Source organism: Equus quagga, chromosome 1 (assembly GCF_021613505.1).
Source record: "Equus quagga isolate Etosha38 chromosome 1, UCLA_HA_Equagga_1.0, whole genome shotgun sequence".
Lineage (NCBI taxonomy): Eukaryota > Metazoa > Chordata > Mammalia > Perissodactyla > Equidae > Equus > Equus quagga.
Genome location: NC_060267.1, coordinates 19889932 through 19907500, shown reverse-complemented (window position 1 = coordinate 19907500; position 17569 = coordinate 19889932). Strand labels below are relative to the sequence as shown.

Sequence of the window (17569 nt, the reverse complement as noted above, 5' to 3'; positions counted from 1 at the left end):
TGCTCTTCTCAGTCTCCCTGTTCTTGCTTCTGCCCTTCCTTCTCCTCATTAATAATCCACATATATTTGGCATACAGCTCCTCCTCTTGCTGCATTTGAGAAGTAACGAAATTCCATTAATCAGTTCTTATTTTCTTCTGAGAGCTTTCTTGAAGAATTTTGGGGCCACCATTTAGGGATTGTATCACATACCTCACAGCATATTTCTTCAATCAATTGCTTTTTCCCTATCTCTGCATATCTCTTTGTTTTCCTTGTGGCTCTCAGTCTCAACAAGAATGTCCAGGTCTGCTGCTAGTGGAAAGAAAGACATGAATGTTCTTTCCTGAAGTTTTTCAGCTCAGTGAGTTTCCCACTTGTCAGTGCTAGGGGAGAGATAATCCAGGGGGAGGGAGCTTCCCCTCCGGGAGCCTTCCAGCTAGATGGACTCTGCCTGAGCAAGGCTGGTCCTCCCAAGGGCCCTCACCATGGCCCCCTTCATTTCCTTGTTTCGAAAACTGTAGATGATGGGGTTGCACATGGGGGTGATGACGGTGTAGAGGAGGGAGAAAGGCTTGTCTTTGTCAGGGCCATGCGTGCTGCGGGGGTTCATGTACGAGAACATGGCTGAGGTGTAGAAAAAGACGACCACAGTCAGATGGGAGGCACAAGTAGAGAAGGTCTTTCCCCGACCTGAGGAGGAGGTTCTGCTGAGGATGGAGGCCAGGATGCGGGCATAGGAGATGACAATGAGCACCATGGGGCTCAGCAGCACCACAATAGCATCAGCAAAGATCACTCTCAGACTAAACTGGGGGTCTCCACAAGAGAGAGTGATCACGATGGGGGCCTCACAGAAGAAGTTTTCTATGTGGTTGTCTCTACAGAATGGACCACGAAATGTCATGTAATCAAGCAGGATGCCATTGATCAGCCCAAAGAACCAGGCAGTACTCACCAGTCCCATACAGACATGCCAGCTCATGATCTGGGCATAGCTAAGAGGGTGGCAGATAGCAACATAACGGTCATAGGCCATAAAAGCCAAGAGGATGCACTCGGCCACACCCACGCCAAAAACCAGATACATCTGGGTCAAGCAGGAGGCAAAGGAGAGAGTGTGGTTCTGGACCACCAGGTGGATCAGCATCTGTGGGATGGTGGTGGTGATGAAGCAGACATCCAGGAAGGACAGGTGGCCAAGGAAGAAGTACATGGGGCTGTTGAGCCTGGGGTCTGTCCAGGTGATGAAGATGATGAGGCCATTCATGGCCATGGCAAAGCTGTAGAGGGCTAGGAAGACAGCAAAGAGCAATGCCTGAGTGGAAGGGGAGCTCTGCTCAAAGCCCACAAGGATAAACTCTGTCACTGTGCTCCCGTTCCTTAGGTCCACCATCTGTGGCCTGCTTGAGGAGGGAGGACAGGAAAAACACAGATGAGATAGTTGTGCATAGGTGCTGCCCATGTGTATAAAAACAGAGAGGACAAAGGAATAAAAAAACAGGAATTTCAGCAAACTCTATGTGGGTCAGCAGTGTCGTTGGCACCAAAAAATGCCGGTGCTATTGTAGGCTTCAATAGTGGAACCATATAATGAACCAAGGGAGATCCTATTGTACTTTGTGTGGATCAAGCTACACTTGAAATATTGTACCCAGTTCTGGGACCTCTATTTTAAATGATTATCCACCAATGGGACTATGTTCAGAGACAAACAAGATGGTGAAGGATCTAGGAACCATGTGACAAACCTTGCAGGAAATGTTGAAGGGAAGACTCAGAGAAAATCTGAGAGGGCTCTTTAAATGTTAATGGCTTTTCCATTTAGAATTTACTTTTTCTGTAGAATCTTAATGAGTAGAACTCTAACCAGAGAATGGAAATACCAGAGAAAAAATTATTAATACTTCTAATTATAAACTTTATTTGTTGTCTTAACTATCAAAGTAATGCCTGCTCATTGGGGAACATCTGGAAAACCAAAAAACAAAAGCAAAAATAAATAAATAAAAAGAATCACTCAGAGAGAAACCACTTCAATATTTTAGTTTTTCTTTTCAGTGATTGTTTTTCTGTTTATATTTAAAAGCTTTTAAGACCAACCCAAGGCTTGAGTAGAACCTGCCATAAGAACTTAACTGTTGGCGAGAAGTGTATCTTCAGGAAGAAATGCAGCAGTTGCTGATTCCAGGTTGGGGGATCTGCTAAAAGTCCAATAGGGAGAAAGCAAAAAGGCTAAAATTTCATCTTTTTATTTGAATGGGGAACTGGGAACAATTGCACTCCACCCCAATTTACAGCGAAAAATAATTTATTCATTTAATAGCTGAGTGCCCACTGTGCTCCGTTTATTGAGCTAAGTACCTGGGATATAAAATCATGTGTGAGGACTTCCTCCCTGACCTCCTGGAGATTATAAATATACCAAGTCATTAGATCAGGGGGATAAGTTAGAAAATAGAGAATCCTTATAACATATGGATAATATTAACAAAAAATATACATTTATAAGCTTTATATTTCAAACTCTATTGCCTCCATAGAGGGAATGGACCCTTTGAAGGGTCATGGAACATTTGCAAATACTGTTCATATATTAGAGTATAAAGAAACCTTAAATGAATTCCAAAGAGCCAACACAGTTCATAACATATTCACCACACTACAATGAGGCGTTAAAATTCTTAAATTTCTGTATAGAGGAGATTTCTTAAAATTCTGTTTCTTTTCTCTCCTTGAGGTGTGAGAAAAAGAGCACAGGTGTTGGCTTGTATATAGGATTTTCCTTTAGAATATTATTTCTCATCACATTGTACACTTTAAATATCTTCTAATTTTATGAATTATACTTCAATAAAGCTGAAAAACTCTGTCAAATCCAAGTGGAAAAAAAAAAAAGAATATCATTTGCTTTCTTTTTTAACATCAAGGAAAGAAGTAAACTCTTACTGAATATTTTAAATTTAGAATGTGCTGTTTTGATAAATAAATCATAGATAACATTCTTCTGATCAACAGGGCTGTCAGGAGTGTTGTGCAGTTTGTGCACTACACAAAGTTTCCTGAAGGGAACAGTGAATGCTGAAATGCAGCCTCTGCTCAACTTACCAACCTATGTACCCTGGTAGGGGTTGTATGAGTTCAGAGGAAGTGGTGCCTTTTTTCTAATCCTTCTCTGAGAGGGAGTGACTTTTCGTAATAAGCTTAAAGGTACCATATATATGTTAAGGAAGTCCTGCTGGTCAGGAAGTTCTGGCCATGAGAATATTCAAATTTCAACACTTAAAATTTTTTGTCTCATAAGATTGATGAAGTCTTTGAACGAATAATAATAAATAAGCCTAGGTTCCTCTGAGTGGGTTTTAGGAATAATAAGGCAGTAGGCATTTCTGCTAATGCAGCGATACTCAAAGTGTGGTCCACAGACCAGAGGCAGCAGCAACATCACCTGGGAACTTGATAGAAACACAGATTATTGAGTTTCCCCCAGATCTCCTGAATCATAAACTCGGAGGATGGGGCCCAGCAATCACTGTTTTGACACTCCCTCCATGTGATTCTGATGCACATTGGACATTTAAAACTTCTGGTTTAATGTAGGGGTGGACAAACTATGGCCCTCAAGCCAAATATAGTCCACTGACTATTTTTATAATGAAAGTTCTATTGGAACATAGCCACACCCATTTGCTTATGTATTGTCTCTAATTCTTTTCCCACTACAATGGCAGAACTGCGTGGTTGCCACAGAGACCATATAGTATGCAAACAGGGTTGTCAGATTTAGCAAATAAAAATATAACAGGCCCAGTTACATGACATTTTCAGACAAATAATGACTAATCTTTTATTATAAATATGTTCCATGCAATATTAGTAACCCAACACGCAAAGCCTAAAATATTCACTATCTGGCCCTTATTGAAAATGTTTGCTGACTCTTGCATAATGTAATGACTTTAGAGTAGACTTGCTTCTGATAGTCAGGAGCATGTAAGGGAAGCAATGAAAGAGGCCTGACTCCTGATCACACACCTGGGATTCTGGCGCATTGAGTCTCAAGCACGTCCTTCCCAAGAGGAAGGTTCAATCCAGGAAGTCAATCTGTCCGGGATGGAAAGGCAGCTGGTGCCACTTCTTTTTCTGTTTATTAAATTCAACGTATCAGTTGCTTTTCGTTTTTTAAGTGCCTAGTGATACACGTGTTCAGTTAAGATCAAGCGGATGTTTTAGAAGGATTGTCCAACTAACGCAGAAGTGATTCTGTGACAATACACCTAGACAGGATTATGAAAATAATCCCACCTACTTAAAAACTGAAAAACAAAACTCTTAAATTAAACAGGAAATCAAAACAGCAATTGAAGACTATTAAAAAATACTACTAATAAAAAGTAGCATATATTAATAAATACTATACACAGCTATTTGGTAAAGGAAAAGTTAATAGCCTGAAATACTTCTATTACTTAACAAAAAGGAAGAAAGATAAATGAAATGAAAGGAAACAAAATGAAAAGCTCAAGAGGTTAGAAGCAGATAAACAAAATTAATCTAAGGAAGACCAGATAGGGACAATATGTAAAGATCAAAGGAGAAATAACTGAATACAAAAACAGGAAAAGAGTAGAGTCAATAAATAAATTCAAGAATTGGTGCTTTGAAAAAGCCAATAAAATAGACAAACTAGTATTTACCTAATAACAGCAAAAAAAAAAAAATTAGATGGGGGAAGAAAGCACAAATATACAAATTTTAGAAATTAAAAAGTTGAAATAATCACAGCCACAAAGAAAATGAAAATAATTGTGCAACGGTACTTTGCAAAACCCTATGACCATCAGTTTGGAAGTCTGGAGGAAAAGATAACTTTATAGGTAAATATAAATCATTAAAATTCATTAAAGAAAAGATAGAAAGCAAATTAAACTGGTATTCTGAGTAAATGAATGAAATGCAGTAGTTCTGAACCTAGGCTTCACATTAGAGTCACTTAAAGCGTTTTAAAATGTCCCCAGCTTCAGGCTTTGGGATGTCCTACAAATACTAGCCAAAGTATTGACAAATGAATTAAAGGAGTGGTGTGTTGGTAAGTGTTTTAAGAGATGGCTCTGGGAAGGGCCCTGATTTGTAGCATTTGCCAATTTCCATGGTGTAAATACTCCCACCATGACCTATTTCAAGCTAGAAGTGTGACACCACTCAATATGGAGTTAGAAAAGGATGCCCATTAGGTCACTTCTACTTGGGTTTTCCAACCATATAGCTATCAGAGATGTAAATAACCTCAAGAGTACAGATAATATTAAAATGTAGTGAAAAAACTTAGGAAGTGATGAATTTTGAGTATTTATTACCTTTCTTTTGTAATATAATTTATTTAGCAGTAAGTTTATATAATTTGTTTATAACAGCTGTATTTAAAAACCAGTTCTCAAAATTCCTGAAAATTTAACAATTGCCTCTTGAAAACTGGTACCAACTGCCCCCAGTATGCCACTGGAATGAAAAATAAAGGGCAGAATTATCATTATTTGCAGAAGATATTTCTAGGAGTAAGGTGAATTTCTCCCTCTCTCTTAATATTTCTGCCTCAGCCTAGAGGGAGGCCAGAATTTCTACCTAAACTTCTCCCAATAGGAGAGACTAACGTTATAGGAAATACTTCCAACCCCACTGTTCATCTTCGCTCTAGAAATAACCTAAATATCACTCAGTTGGGCACTAGTTACATATATTATAGTAATACATAAAATGGGACAATCTTGTGGAAATTATGTCTTACCTCATTCTGTTGCTGTGGCTGGAAATGGTCTGTTTGTCACCAAATTCCTGCAATAAGTAAGAAAGACAATCTCATGGAGCCTGAGGGTGAGCTAGCCCAGGGAGGACATCTGATGTGGGGTCCTCACTGGAAGAGATGGTGCCCCTGTTAGCTTATATAATCCCTCACATGAAATCTCTCAAATCATTCCTGATGAATGTATACTTAGATAAAACTTCTTTACCCATTTATAGTAATTTATAGTTTACAAAGCATATTCACATGTATTATTCCATTTAACTCTTACAAAAATCCTATGAAGTAGATACTATCGCTATTTTACAGATGAAGAAATTGAGGATCAGAGAGCTAAAGTAACTTGCCCAAGGTCGTATAGCTAAAAAATGAAAGTAATGAGACTTGGACCAGGGCTTTTAAGTCCTTAGAATACCTTTTCAACTATACCAAGGTGCCCAGGGCAGAGATGCCACTACCTCCTGTAGGTTATACTATTAATTGATGTCCCATTTAATCAGGAATACGTACACATGTATAGACACACACACATGTTATAATCCATATTGCCTTAGGGTTATGTTCCTCATTCTTTCAATTTAATCCATGGTAAATAATGATTGATTATGAAGGGGAAATCCCTTTGACATTTGAATACGTTTACTAACTATTTTAGCTTTTTTCCTCAAGCTAGATATTTATGGGCCCTTTGACCAGGCTTTGCTATCCTTATGTCCTCATTATCTTTAAAAGTTTTCAGAAATAAGAAAAAAAAAACTAAAGAAGAAATGGATTGGAGACATGGAGGAATGTATAATAAGCACTAAATGAGCACATATATTGTGCATTTTAAAAAGTTTAATGTATATAATACCCCTGGCTAACAGACTGATCAGATCACCTCTGAAACAAAGAATTATTTATTATGGAAGGTATTGAATCAGAAGAACACTGAAAAGAGAGATTTAGGAGGTTAAGAAAAAAGATTCTGGGAAATACTCCTATTCAAATATGGTGAACAATTATTCTCCAACTCTCACAGGACAGAACAACAGGAAACAGGTAGGTGCAACAAGAGTATTAGGTTTGATGGAAAGACTACTTTACTGACTTTAATGAGGGATTTGAAAGCATCAAAGTAACCGATCTAGGAGTAAGGAAAAATCTTTTCCTTGGTCTTTGGAAACTGGACAGATTCCAGTGCATCAGGTCTCATTTAAGCTCAAAATAGCCCAAAAGCAAAGAGTAGACTGGAGCCTGTGCTTCTTTGTGTGTTTGCTTTCTTGTTTAATAGCATCAAGATACATCCACTCATTTAAGTGGGAGACTGGGTGACCTCTTCCACTCTCCCTCACTCATCTCCATATCCAATTAGCCTTTCATTCTCTCATTTCAACCACCTCCACCCACTTAATGCACCCTACACTCCAGTTACTATTTACCATACACAAACCCATTCATTTGCTCATTCAGGTTTTATTTGGTGCCTACTATGCACACATTCCATTCCTTCTTGCCTCCCGGCTTTTACACATGCTGGTCATTTTCTGTGTAATGTCCTTCACCCCTTTTGTTATCTGGTGGATTCTTTCTCATCTTTGTGATGCAGATCATATGCCACCTCCTTAGCAAAGCCTTCCCCAATAACTTAGCATTTCCCCCCCTTTCTTTTAATAAAAATAGCTTAATTGTTTTTTTAGAAATAAACTCTTTTGATCCTATTACTTGCTCTTTGAGCCAAAGTGCTGTGGACAGTTTATACGAGGCCCCAAAAATAATCGGAAGAATTAAATTGGCTTTATAACAGACAATTCTCGGCAATAGACCAATACTGAGCTATTTAACAATTTTATCATGGATTAGCCTAGAAATAAATACTAAATATAACTGATAGAAATAAAGAATGCAAAATTAGACTGATAATAGGTGACCTGTATGTGGTTAGATTTAAATCTACACATTTTGATCTGGGAAAATTGGACTGGATAAAAATAATGCCCACAAAAGAAAATGCAGAGTAGCAGAAGCTATTATGGTAAAATTTGATTTGGACAAAAGACTGATGTAATAGAACTGTGCTGACAAGTTAAACATAAATGAATTAGTCTGGATGAAAATAATTTCAGTATTTTTATGCACATGACAAGATTGGAAATATTTTAAGCACTGTACTAGAAAACTGATCAAGGAATTAATTAGGGTAAATGGAATTAATTATTAAGAGTAATTTCATATCAGCAGAGCAGTGCTTGCCTGGGGTGGGGGCAGGGAGATAAGGGTAAGTGGGAGAGATTACAAAAGGACACAAGGAAATTCCAGGTGATCATGAATATATTCATTATATTAATTGTGGTGATGGTTTAAGAAAAAAGAGTAATTTCATATCAAGAATTCATTGCTGCTGGTATAATTCTGATTTAAATGTTTGCATTCATTAACATAGAATCAATCCCAGGGCCAAAACAGTGAGGGAAAAATAACCACAGGATCATAACAGACAAAAATATCTACAGATTCTCTAGCACAGAGTAAACTTTTGATTAACAATTTTTGAATAGATAAATGAATATTTAAACAGTGTTGTTTTTGTTGGTCACTTTCAAACTATACAATCCACTAACTGAAATCTGCCTGAAATTTATATTTATCAAATTTGCAATATTTAACACATGATTAGATTGTTTTAATTCTCTTTGAAAATTTTGCATTACTTCCTGTACTTCTCCCTTTCTATATTTAGCTTTCTTTTGCGCATTTCAAGGAGTTTTAAATTCTAATTTATCTATGGACACTTCTGCCTTAAGTTCAAAGAAACTAGCATACTATATTCTATTAATCAGAAAATGAGAGCATTCAATATGAGTCCATCATAAAGAGCAAAAGGGACAGTTGTTCCTTTAAAGTTAGAGAAACAACCATCCTAATGTTTAATATTTCTTCATTATTTCATTGCTCCTTCTGCTTTCCAAGAAGGAAAGAAAGAAACTTGAGGGAAAGGGAAGAGAACTGAAAAATGTAAATCACTCCCTTTCCTTTAGTTTGCTTTAAGGAAGCAACTAGATGCTTCATACCACAACCTAATGAGAGTTGTATAAAATTTTGAATATATTTCAAAAACCCACAGAAAAACTGGAAGAAAATAGAACTGAATTTGAATGAAGGGGCGCTTCTGAGCCTAAGGTAATAAGTCATCAGCCCTCTAGCCTTCACAGGTGCATTTTATGAAGCCTGCAGTCTTTCCTCTGAGGATATATCCCATAAAAATCTAGATTCTAGCTTCTTGGGGAAAACCAATCAGAAGATCTTGCCATACTGTGCCTTTCCGTTTTTTTTTTTTTTTTTTTTTTGAGGAAGATTAGCCCTGAGCTAACTACTGCCAATCCCCCTCTTTTTGCTGAGGAAGACTGGCGCTGAGCTAACATCCATGCCCATCTTCCTCTACTCTATACGTGGGACGCCTACCACAGCATGGCTTTTGCCAAGCAGTGCCATGTCTGCACCCGGGATCTGAACTGGGAACCCCAGGCCGCAGACAAGCGGAACGTGCGAACTTAACTGCTGTGCCACCAGGCTGGCCCCAACATACTGTGCCTTTCTCATTAGCAACTAACTGGAGTTTGGTGGTGGTTTCCCTGCTTGGACGAGCCTCAAGTTCTTCCCACTCTCAAGACTCCCAATTATCACTCCGTTGCATTATCTATCTGACCACCAGGAACTTGAGCTTCTTGGTTTTCTTTGTTATACAAGAAATCACAAAGAGAAAGATAGATTTGACTACATCAAACAGAAAACTTTCATATAACCAAAAATAAAAAGCTACCTTGCTTTTTTAAACAAGTAACTGATTAGAAAAATATGCAAATACAAGAGGCAAAGATATATTAAATTTATTCTGTAAAGAGCTCATCAAAAACACCAAGATCTTAAGAGATAAAAGGACAAGAACTCATATTTCTTAGAAGTGGAAAATCCATCCAAAAGCATTCAAACCCATTAGTGATCAAACAACAATTTTAAAACAATTAGATACCACCTCTGATCTGTTAAACCAAAAACAATTTAAAATTATAACATCAGTCCTGGTTAACTGGTACTCTTGACTGGAAGGCAGTTTAGCAATATGTTTCAAAAGCTTTAAAAACGTTCATTCCTTTTAGTGTAAGTTCCCTTAAATCACACAGGCCCTGGAGTCCAATTACCTGGATTGAAATCCTGACTTCTCCACTTACCAACTGTGTAAACTGAGGTGATTTAAATTAACGTGCCTCAGTCTCCTTATCTCTAAGATGAGAACAATAATGATGGTAGTTGCATTATTGAATTATTACAAGGATTACATGAGTCAATACTCGGGAAGTTTTTGGAATAGTTCCTGGCATGAACTGCTATATAAGTTTACTAAATGTGAATAGACTCAACAATTTTTATAATTCACTCTAAGAAATTAATTACCAATTGAGAAAAAAGCTTTATATTCAAAATTGAAAATTATAGCATTATTAATAGTAGCAAAAAATAAGGCAAAATAGGGGAATGGTTAATTACATCATAGAAAATTAAACTAATAAAATACTATGCAATCATTAAAATTGTTTGTGAACTCTGTGTAATAATGTTGAATACTTTCAACAATACTTATTATAATTTTAAGTGAAACAAAAAGCAAAATATAAACCAGTATATTTGGTATACTCATGCCAACATTAATTAAAAAAAATTTCCTTTGTATCGATAAAAATTTGGAAGTTCACCAAAATGTTAAGAGTGGCTGCTTATAGATGGTAGAGCTAAGAAAGATGTATTTTTTTTTTTTGGTGTTGTCTATTTTCTATTTATTTAAAACTCAGCATTAACTACTTTTATATATTTCTTTATACACATTTTTAAGTTAGAAAGTGATATTATATGTAATAATATTATTATTCTATAATTTAGCTGTTATAAAGTGTACCAAAGAAAACACACTTCTCATTTACCCATAAATCTTCCTATTCTTAGTGTTTAAAATACCCCTCTTAAACTGAGCAAATATTGTGTATTACGTTTGTTTAATAAATACATAGTTACATATGTATGTAATTAAAATATATTGAGAATATTAAAAAGGAATGTCAACTTAATAAATATCTAATTTATTCATTCACTCAACAAGTACTCATTAAGAGCCTGTTATGGGCCAGGCCCTGTTTTAGACACTTGGGAAATAGCAAGTGATCAAGATTATTGTCTTCAACATGCTTCCATTCCATTGCAATTAAGAAAATAAAGTGAGAAATGGCTTTGACTAAAAGAATCTTGAGATGCCTAAAAGTACACATCTCAAAGGATTAAAATGATTTAGAAGAGTTAAACTCATGGTGTAATTAAAAGTCCATCAAATTCAATAATTGTTAGACATTTGAACTTTAGACAACCATATTCTAAGATGATTTCCTAGTCATCAAAATTAAGAGAAATAAAGACAGCCCCCTAAACAGATGCAAAAATAGAAAAGTCTGAAAGACCTGAAATCATCTAATTAACACAAGATGTTATTAATTTAATGAATATGAATTTTAGATGAACCTGTCATTGAGAAAATTAATCATTAGGCTCACAGGAGAATTGGTTTTAGGATACTTAGTTTCTTCCCTTTAGGCCATGGTGGAATAAATATCTAAATAGATTTTGGGATTTTTATGGGAATTCAAAGGGATACTGCTATCAAATGCCTGGCTAGGTCTAATCTACATCTATTATGGAGCAAATACATTGTCCCAGCTTCAGCAAATGTTGAGATTTATGTTCAGTCTTTTCTTTACCATGTGGTAGACAAATTTAACAAAGCTGTTAAATTATAATAATATTTTTTGTCATGTAATCTAGACATTTTTCAAGGTAAATGTGTTTTCTTTCCATTTTCTCTGCCTATTTTAGACTCTGCACTCTTATAGTTGGATCCACAGCAGTCTCCATCTCTCTGCAGTTGAGGGACCCTGAACTACATTTCTAAAGAAGGTCTGACTGACATTGTGAGGGCCCTTGTTTGGCATGACAGATCTTTACTATATGAAGAAGACAGAAGCATAAGCTCTAGTCACAAGGATACTTCTCTGGCATCCACATGAATGAGAGACAGTACAGATAACCTTATTTTAGATTTTTATTTTAATATAGTTTCTTGTTTTTTTCTTTTAAAGATTGGCCCCTGAGCTAACAACTGTTGCCAATCTTCTTTTTTTTTCCTGCTTTTTCCCCCCAAATTCCCCCAGCACATAGCTTTATATTTTAGTTGTGGGTCCTTCTAGTCGTGGCATGTGGGATGCCACCTCAGCATGGCCTGATGAACGGTGCCATGTCCGCACCCAGGATCTGAACCAGTGAAACCCTGGGCCTCAGCAGTGGAGCATGCAAACAACTATTTGGCCACAGGGCCGGCCCCTAACCTATTTTCTTAATTCTAGATGGATCCCACATAGACTTATCCTTTCCACTAAAATACTTGATAATTGTTCATAGTCTCCCCGCCAGAGTCACAATCTAAACTATATATAAAGCAAAAACCAAATAAATCCGAGAATACATTCCTCCTCCTGACAATAGCCACTCCTAGAAGAGGGTTTAAATAATTTGGGAAAAACCAAAGTCCCCAAGCCCCCCAAACCCTCCTCCCTCCCTGCTTCCAAAAACACCCTAAAAAGTAGAAGGAATACAGGATGAAAAGGTGACCAGTTAATCCACACATAGAATAATTAGTCCCCGAATAGTAAGAGTTTGGGAATTTGTACAAGATGGGTTTGTAGGAAATTATTCCAAAGGACCTTGTGATTGATGAAGGTAAAACTGAGCATTAGCTGGCTCTTCCAGCAGTCTTAACAGCCGTGGTTAATGTGAACTATGGTGTCATTTATGCTGTCTTGAAGAATTGTACTGATTGTAAAAATAATCAGAAACATGAAGATAAGGAGATAAAATAGTCACATCTGAAAGTCTTGGTAAGAACTACAGAGTTATCTGGTCCATGAAATAGATAGTATAAAGAGGTGAAATAGATACTTTTTTGAGACCCAACATCTACATGTGAAACTCACATTTATATGGCAAATGTGTAGAAAAAGCTTAGGATTTGGAATTAGATAAACCAGTGCTAACATCTCACTTTACCACTTAACTAATAGCATTTTGGGATAACCTCTCTGACTCATTGGTGGGTGTAAAGATTAATTGACAATGGAAAAAGACACTTAATATTACCTTCTCCTCTACTTCTCTTCTCCCTTTTTTCTTCTTTGCACATCATATGTTGGAAGATATCTTTTAAGGTCTTGAACCAATATTCCACGGCCACAGAAAATTCCTGGGTAGAAACTATGATTTAAAAAAAATCACTTTTCTGTATCAGGAAATTCTTTTGTATAGCAGATTAAACTCCTTTCCCATCTCTGACTCCTTGCCCTACTTCCTTTTCATTTTATTTATTCTTTAGATCTGAGAAAAAATAAATCTTCATGTTATTTACCTTATTTTGTAATATATTCACAAACTACTTTGAGACCCATCAGTCATCGTTTTTCAAAGGAGCAGGAAAGAAGAAACGCAGATAAACGGAAAACTATTCATGCAGGCAAGTGGACTGAGAGACAAGCACAAATGAGAAAGGAGGAAGAGAAATAAATTATGAGGCAGATAAAAGAAAAAAAGGCAGATTAGCAGAAAACAAGATGAAGTCAAATAGGGAAAGAAAGTGAAAGTTAGAAATAAGAGGAGACAAGAATAGTTTGTGAAAAACATAACAATTGCAACAATCCCTTCCATTTCTGTGACTCTCCGTGGTTTAGCTTCTCTCATATGCTCCTGACAACAACCCGTGAAGAACATTGTTCTCTAAGAAGGTGCCACTAGCACAACTTTAACATGGGGACATGGAGGCTTATGAGAGAGGAAGTGACTTTACTTCTCAAGTAGCCAGAGAGGGATAGAAGCAAGACTCTAATTACGATCTTCTAGTAGCCTCAGAACCTCTATGGATCAAGATCACTTATCAATAAAGTATTAAAAACAAAAGACATTTTCTGCCTCCTGGGACAGTGCCCTTTTTGCTATTCATGCTGAAAGAGGATGGAAAAACGATGAAAGGGGGGATCTAGAGAGACGGAGATGCAGGACATGGTGAAGGCAGACAGAGAGCTAGAAAAAGAGACAGAAAAAAACCCTAGAAAGTTGAAAAACCAGATAGGAAACAGTCTGAGAGGCCCATGTATGCACATGTCCTTGGATGATATGGAACTGGCTCCCTAGTCTAGGAGTTTGGAACCCACTCACTTCAACCAGGTGACTCGGAGAAGAATTGGTCTGGTCTCTGGACTCTTTTGTCTTTGTAAACAGGTCACCTCAAAACCAGACCAGCCCTCTCAGACACATGCAAGCCATCTGCCCTCAGCCAGAGCCAGGAAGGCAGATGGGCAGACTCAGAAAGCCTGACGGAAACATGGAGGGGAGATACAGAAGAAGAAGCAAGTAACTGAAGAGAGTTGGGAAAGCAGAGACACAGCTAGACATCCAGAGAGGAAGAAACAGAGCAAGAGAGAGGTTTAACTGAGTCAAGACCTGTGACATCTCATCCATGGGCACTGTACGCTGAGCCCTGATGTGATCTGAACACAGGTGGTTGCTACAGGAGCCAGTGAATGTTTATCTCTGATGGATGCCAGCAGAGGCAGAGTCTAGCTTTCAGCATAGGAGAAGTGAACTCATTCACCGACCTTCTCCGTGGGCTTTGGCACATGCAGGTGAGGACATTGGCTGTGCTGATCTTAGTCCCAGAGTGAGGGTGCAGTGAGTTCTTCTGTAAACCAGCTGCTCATTTATAGAGTGGGAGATCCTGATTCTCTACTCCCTCTGACTCTGCTGTACTCTCCATGCTGTCTCCCTCTCATCTCACATGCACATACACACACACACACACACACACACACACGTAGCCGGACATCCAATAGGCTCTCAACATTAGGGAGGCAAAGGCTGCTTCTCACCAGTCACTGACAGGAAACTGACTGCAACAGATAAACAATTCACTCTTGAAATCTGCCTTAGTCTGACCAGGTCTCAGGAGTTTAAGCAGATCAGACCAGTCCTAAGATCCTTAGGGAAAATTGTCCATTGGCAAAGGGCCCTGGAATTTCTGAGTTAGTTTCAGATTTCCCAGGTAGAATCTTTTCCCCTCCCAAGATTGCTGTTTGGAAGAACTAATGGTCAAGACATTCCCATGTTTCTGCCTCCTTATGCCAGACAAGGAACCCCCCATCTCCAGAGGTAGGACCTACCTAGATCCGACCACCCTGACCCCTAACCCTAGGGATTCAGGAAGATCCAGTCCAATGGAAATGCAAAGGATAGTTAAGTTTGCTAATTCATCACCACGTAGTGTTTCCATCTCTCCCTCTGGATAAAAAGAAGTAGCAGGGGCAGAAGAGATGGGAAGACTATTTTGTCTGAATAATTCATATAAATTTTCCTTCCCAATAGGTTGCTCCAAACAAAATTCCCTACCTGGATGACACTACCAGAGGTCTTTGAAGAAATTACTGATTAAATGCCCTTTGTACCATTTGCCCTACGTATCTCTTTTAATCTTCACCAAGATCCAGAGAGATCTAATAACTTGCCTAATCTCAGACAGCTGAGAAAGAAATACAGCCAGACTTGAGCCCAGGTTTGGCCATGGTTCATGATCTTTTGACCAGGCCTGACTTATCTTCCATTTCTTCCATGTTCAAAAGTTCTCAGGAAAGAACTCACAACTTCCTTTGGCATCTTCTGTGAAGCATCATTTTCCTATGTGCTACTTGGATTATCTGCATCAGAATCTAATAGTGACATTTACTGAAAAGACAGATTCTCTGGTCCCACTTCAGAACCTATTGTATCAGAATCTCAGAAAATGCACCAGGCAGGAAATATCAGCAAATTTCCGAAGCAGGAACCAAGCAGGTGACATCTGCTGACCACAATGCAATACAAGTAGAACACAAAAATAAATGGACAGATAAAAACAAACAACAACAAAAATATCTCGAATATTTGAAAATGTCCGTCAAAACTAATCTTTGCCCAAAAATGGAAATCAAAACTGAGTCTTCAAATTATTCATAAATGAATGACAATGGCAGTGCTATATATCAAAACCTGTAGGCTACAGACCCAGTACTAATATGAGAGTTTGAAAAATCTAAATTAAATAAAATTTTTTTCTAAGAAAATATAAATGATAAAAATGAACTCAAAGAGAGTTCGAAAACTTGGGTAATCCATGAATCACAATAGAAGTTAAAAAGGTAGTAAAATATGCCTAAAAAAAAGATACCAGGCACAGATGGTTATAGGGGAAAGCTCTAGGATACTTTTAAGAAATACATAATTCGCATGTTAAATAAACTGTTCCAAGCATATAATAAGATGTAAAGTTATCTTACTCATTATATGACACTAACATAATGCTAATATAGAACAAAGATGTCACAAGAGATCTATAAAAATTCTCGCTTATGAACATAGATGAAAAACACATTATGACTTAATATGGTTTAATTTCAGCAATGTAAAGATAATTAAACATTAGAAAAATATTTCTGCACACAAAATACACACATATACATACGTATATGTATACATATATATATATTTATAGTGAGAATAACTATATAGCTGATCAATAAATGCCAATAAATTGTAAAGTTTGACAGGCACTTGTATGAAAGCTCTTAGCAGATTAGAAATGGAAAGAAACTTCCTTAACTGGATAAAGAATAGCTACTAGAAAAAAACTGGAAAACGTCTTACTCTGGAAATAGAACAAATTTCATTGAAATTAGGAACAAGACAGGAAAGACAAGTATGTCCATCATAAGTGTTAATATTCAATACTCTGTTTGAAGTCCTAAGCAATGCAATAAGAAGAAAGAAATATGGGATAAATATATTAGAAAGAGATTGAATTGTCTACCCTGCAAAATCTAGAAAATCAATGGAAAAATTATTAAAACAATTCAATAGAGTAATCGGATACAAGATCAATATTCAAATATCAATACTTTTAACATGCAATGTAAATAAACAAATTAGAAAACATAATAAAAGGATTCCATTATGAAACAAGACATTACAAAATACCTGAGAACAAACAACATAAAATATGTGACTGCTATGGAGTAACCTATAATACTTTACTGAAGGACATAAAGGATCTTCATAAACAGGGAGCTGTATCATGTCCTCTCCAAATTATACTAATAAATGCAATGCAAACACAATTAAAATATCAATAGATGTTTGTCTTGAACTTGACAATCCAATTTTAAAATGCATTGGAAAAAAAATATGTGCAAAAATAGCCAAGGCATTTTAAAAAAGAATAGTTAGGGAGCATTTGCCCAGCCAGGTATTAAAAACATCATACAGCTATGGTAATAAAAACACTGTAGCACTGGCAAAGAGATAGAACAATGAAACAGAATAGTGTACAGAAACAAACCTACGCATATATAGGAATTGAGCATATAAGAATATGGCATTTCAAATAAGTGGAAATGAATGATTAACTCAATAAATTACATCAGGGCAATTGGATATCCAGTTAGGAAAAAAGGTAAGATTTCTATCATTTGCAAGGCAAATTCCAAGTGGATCAAAGAACCAAACATAAAATGGACTCTTTTGAAGTATTAGAAAAAATATATTTAACCTTGATGTAAGAAAGGCATTCTTCATTAAGGCATGATATGCAAAACCCATAAAGTTTAAGACAACATATTGTCTATGTCAAAATGAAAAACT

At 36.8% G+C, this 17569-nt stretch overlaps 1 protein-coding gene across 1 annotated transcript; it reads right to left on the bottom strand.

Moving 5' to 3' along the window:
* Positions 1 to 418: 418 nt before the first annotated feature.
* Positions 419 to 1375, bottom strand: LOC124237815 (olfactory receptor 10AD1-like). The gene has a single exon (XM_046657836.1). It carries the CDS (start codon positions 1373 to 1375, stop codon positions 419 to 421), a length of 957 nt encoding a protein of 318 aa, XP_046513792.1.
* Between the last annotated feature and the right edge of the window lie 16194 nt (positions 1376 to 17569).

Coding starts and splice junctions, on each gene's coding strand:
- LOC124237815 (XM_046657836.1), bottom strand. CDS start 1,375: ATGGTGGACCTAAGGAACGGGAGCACAGTGACAGAGTTTATCCTTGTG.